Source organism: Dipteris shenzhenensis, chromosome 29, assembly GCF_047967505.1.
Source record: "Dipteris shenzhenensis isolate YYH24624 ecotype China chromosome 29, Dip_SZ_1.0, whole genome shotgun sequence".
Classification (NCBI taxonomy): Eukaryota; Viridiplantae; Streptophyta; class Polypodiopsida; order Gleicheniales; family Dipteridaceae; genus Dipteris; species Dipteris shenzhenensis.
In genome coordinates, this window is record NC_141624.1 from 27,817,880 (window position 1) to 27,822,178 (window position 4,299).

The 4,299-nt window shown below is 44.2% G+C and overlaps 1 protein-coding gene across 1 annotated transcript; it reads right to left on the reverse strand.

The window, feature by feature from the left end:
- Window positions 1-476: 476 nt before the first annotated feature.
- On the reverse strand, window positions 477-3,067 carry LOC147882663 (lysM domain receptor-like kinase 3). Its single transcript, XM_087400831.1, has 2 exons — window positions 1,136-3,067; window positions 477-958 (listed from the first exon to the last, which is right to left on the reverse strand). Exon 1 carries the CDS (start codon window positions 2,557-2,559, stop codon window positions 1,309-1,311), a length of 1,251 nt encoding a protein of 416 aa, XP_087256957.1. The 5' UTR covers window positions 2,560-3,067; the 3' UTR covers window positions 477-958; window positions 1,136-1,308.
- Window positions 3,068-4,299: the final 1,232 nt, after the last annotated feature.

Sequence of the window (4,299 nt, forward strand, 5' to 3'; positions counted from 1 at the left end):
TCACATCATACTTTCTGTCTAATGATACGCACACTTGATCTTGGCACGAAGGGAATGGGTGATACTCCTGGTCAGATCTGGTTCCATGAACTCCCAAGGAGACTCAGCTTCCACCTCCCCTGTCAAGGCTGCCAATCCTACCATAGAGGGGTGGTCCCAACAAAGTGAGTGGCCATAGCTGGTGCAGATCTGTTAGTTATAGATACCTTTGTAAGACTAGAATCTGTTGGTTGGTTGATCTCTAGCTACAAAAATTCCAGGGGTCAAAGCAAACTTCTATTACCGCAAATGAAGACCACCATTTGTTGTGCAAAGGTGACGAGTGTATCTAAATAAGTTTGAAGAAAGATCTCAAATACATCTCTTAACAAATTACCACATGGATGAAAAAAATGGAAGCTGTGATAATAAATTCCTTGGTAGCTAAAATTGAAAGACTTTCTCTTTATTTCAAAAGGTTTATTACTTATATGCAAGGTTCCACGGTTTGTTACAAGGCCATCAGATCATGAGGCCTCACGGCCTATCCCAACAGAGCCAATACTAAGATGTTCTGTTGAACCAAAGGCATCACTATCATGTTTGAGTCTGCCATTTTCATTTTTTCTTTTCGGGGAAAAAGTTATAAATCGGCCATTTATTTTGCCGTGTATTCCTTTGCTGACCTTGATATTTGGGCAGCAGATCTTCTGCAGAAGTACCCCCACCTCATTATGAATGAAAAATTAAAAAATAACGGATCATGTACAAGCTGCACAGCTTCATGAAAATCTGTTCAAGGTGTCAAGGTGGGTGACAGAACAGAGCCAATACTAAGATGTTCTGTTGAACCAAAGCCATCACTATCATGTTTGAGTCTGCCATTTTCATTTTTTTTCTTCGGGAAAAAAGTTATAAATCGGCCATTTATTTTGCCGTGTATTCCTTTGCTGACCTTGATATTTGGGCAGCAGATCTTCTGCAAAAGTACCCCCACCTCATTATGAATAAAAAAGTAAAAAATAAAAGATCATGTACAAGCTGCACAGCTTCATAAAAATCTGTTCAAGGTGTCAAGGTGGGTGACAGATATTCATTGAAATACCAGGCCCTTTATAGAGAAATGTATATCAGCATGAAGGAATGACAAAGAAACCTGTACAAGACCTCCAGCTTGAAGCAGCCCTGTGTGCATTTGCAATGTTTGTGACCCTGACCATATTCTTTGGGATCCCGGACAATGTCCTTATACATGTGCTATGAAAGGGAGCAACAGCTAATGGGTGCCCACCTTGTTAAGACAGTTTCAAGCCCTTATGTTGCCTATCCTCACCTTGCCTCTAGTGTTGTTGTGTCCATCATCATGTTTCTTTCTTTCTCCCACTTCTTTGACAAATCAAAAAACCTGGCCAACTTCCCTGCAACCTCGCTCATTTCGGGCCTCTTCTCAGGATTCTCAGCCAGACATGAATTGGCAAGCATAGCCACTTTGAGAGCATCCTCTACAGGATACGAGTCTTTCAACCTTGGATCTATCCATAGCCGGAGCTTCCCCTTTGATCCGGCTGCATCTTGCACAATCACGCGCATTTCCTCAATTAGAGAGGACTTCACAAAGGTGTTGGTTTCCTCATTGTGCTTGAATCTTACAACCTCCTGACCGTTCAGGAGCTCCAGCAACACAACTCCGAAGCCGAACACATCATACTTCTGGGTGATGGAGCCATATGACAAGTATTCAGGAGGCATGTAGCCATGGGTACCTTTGATCTTTACACTGCGGAGAGGGGTGTGGCTCTTGGCCTGATCTGGTTCCAGGGACTTGGGAGGAGATTCAGGCTCCACTTCCCCTGTCAATACTGCCAATCCGACCATAGAAATCTTGGCTCGCAGATTGTCATTGTCATTAACAACAAGAATGTTGCTACTGGTCATGTACTTGTGCACCGAGCGAGTGAGAGTGTGCTGGTGCAGATACTCGAGGCCTTTAGCAACATCCCAAGCAATCTGCATCCTGGATTTCCATGAGGAGAGCACGGTGTAACCTGGAGCTCGCTTGCTCCTCAGACAAGATCCCAAATCCTCTCCCTCCACAAAATCATACACAAGAGACACGAATTCTCTGTCCTTGCACCCTCCCAGAAGCTTGACGACGCTGCTGTGATGCACCGAACATACATTCTTCAGCAATTTCCTGAAGTCTGCCGCGGCCCCCTGCTTCCTCACGATCGCAACGGAGGCCCCCCTGAGAGTGCCCTTCCACACAGAATTGCCGATCTGATGAGATGCACTGAGCTCGTCCGTCGCTGCCTTGATCTCTGCAGGCTTGTAAGCGATCGGACCGTCCGGTAGAATGTCCTTGATTCCAGCCAGGGAGGCAGCACTGCTGGTGGACAGGAGCGAGTCTTTGGAGTAGTCGCTGGAGGAAGCGACGCTGCGACTGTGGCTGATGGGTTGCTCGAAGGGGGGAGGGTGCGGGGGGGGTGTGGGTCTGAGCCACCAAGGGAGGCACATCTTCAATGCTAGATTCTCGTCAAAGCATATCGCCGAATTCCACGCTCGCAAGCAATGATCGAACATCCAAGACACTTTGCTCTCTCTGCTCTCTCTGTCACACACACACACACACACCACACACAAGATCGTCCCTCACTTTCTGTCTCTTATTTTCTCTCTATGCTTTGTCGATCGAATGAGCAAAGGTGATGGTACAGCTCTCGCAATCTTCCCCTCTGTCTCTCTGTCGATCAAACGAGCAAGATTTCTTGCTAACTTGGAAGTTGGAGCTGACAATCTTGTCTGTCTGTCTCCTCTCTCTTTCTGCCTTCTTGCCTCCTCTTTCTGTCTGTCTCTCTGTCTCTCTGTCTGTGTCTCTTTACCAATTTGGAGCTCACAGGCACACGTCCCACTCTCCTGCCATCTTCTGCCCATTCAAGGCTCGTTCTTGATGAAGCCCATTACACAAAGCTTGCTCCGAGACGTCAAACGACCATGCAACAAAATGTGCAACGCGCAAAACATGAAGGAGGCGGTTGGGCGCCGGCGGTGCGGACGGAGCCGCTGTGCACTCAACAGCTCGCGACCAAGTTTAAAGGCACTCATGACTAGGAGAATAAAGCTTCTTTGTGAATGGTCCTTTTAAAGCTTTGCATTAGAATCTCGAATAGTATTTCTTTGTCCGATTTGTCTTTGATATTTCTTGACTTCTTGCATTATCTAGGTGTGACACGGTCACTTAGATTTTCCACTAGCCATGCATGACTTAACAAGTTAGGAAGTCCAATTTGCACTACATGGGGTAGTCCCATCATCCAAGTCGAATTCGCATTAAATGGGCCTCACTTCGTAGCACAACTAACCAACCATAAGCAAAAACAACAGGCAATCTCTAGAAAAGCAACTAGCCACAATCAGCTATAACTCATTAATGGAGACTATGGCTCAACAAGTCTCGTCCTGGGACCTAACTATCTTCTTGGCTTCTTGCATGATTCTCATTAGTGTGACTATGACACTTAAGTTTCAAAACTAACAAACATTCTTGACTTCTTGCATGATTCTAGTGCATGTGACTAAGCCACTTAATTTTAAAAACTAAGCCAACCAAGCATGGAATGGAAGTGGGTGGGCTAGGCCTCCTTGGTTTTAGTTGCTTCTCTCTCTCTCTCTCTCTCTCTCTCTCTCTCTCTTGTGCAAATTAATGTGATGATACATAGGGCCACTGGATGTGGGTATGAATTCATTGCATCCACTTTGATTTACGATAATTAACCTTATAGTTATGTGACCAAGCAACATCATACAGTGTACTATCATGGCCATTAAGTTAAACCCACAAATAAAACACATTCATCCACTTGTTGGTCCAACAAAGATGTGGATAGCAATGACAAGATTGGGCCATCATTGAGAAAGGTTAGACTTCAAGCTGATTAAGCAACTCAATATTGATTGCAACATAATCGGAAGTTGACCCTTGTGAATTTGATCATTAAAGGGACGACTATCAAAGCCTTGATTATGACTTGTGAACCATAATGTATAAAATGCCCTTTCTTTGGTCTCACTTTCCCGTTGATTGATAAAATGCACCTTTAATTCTAATAACTTGTAGCACATGAATGGAAGGATGCTTTCAAGCATGAAGTTCATTCAATAACTCTAAGAAAAATACAATCATGATAATTGGAGGGAAGTTGACTTATTCCACAGTATCAAGTTTTTTTTTAATGAAAATGCATATATTAATTATGAGAAAGCCCCAAGAGCCATGCTAGTGGCAAAAGTACATCATGCATATCATGAATAAACAAAATACCG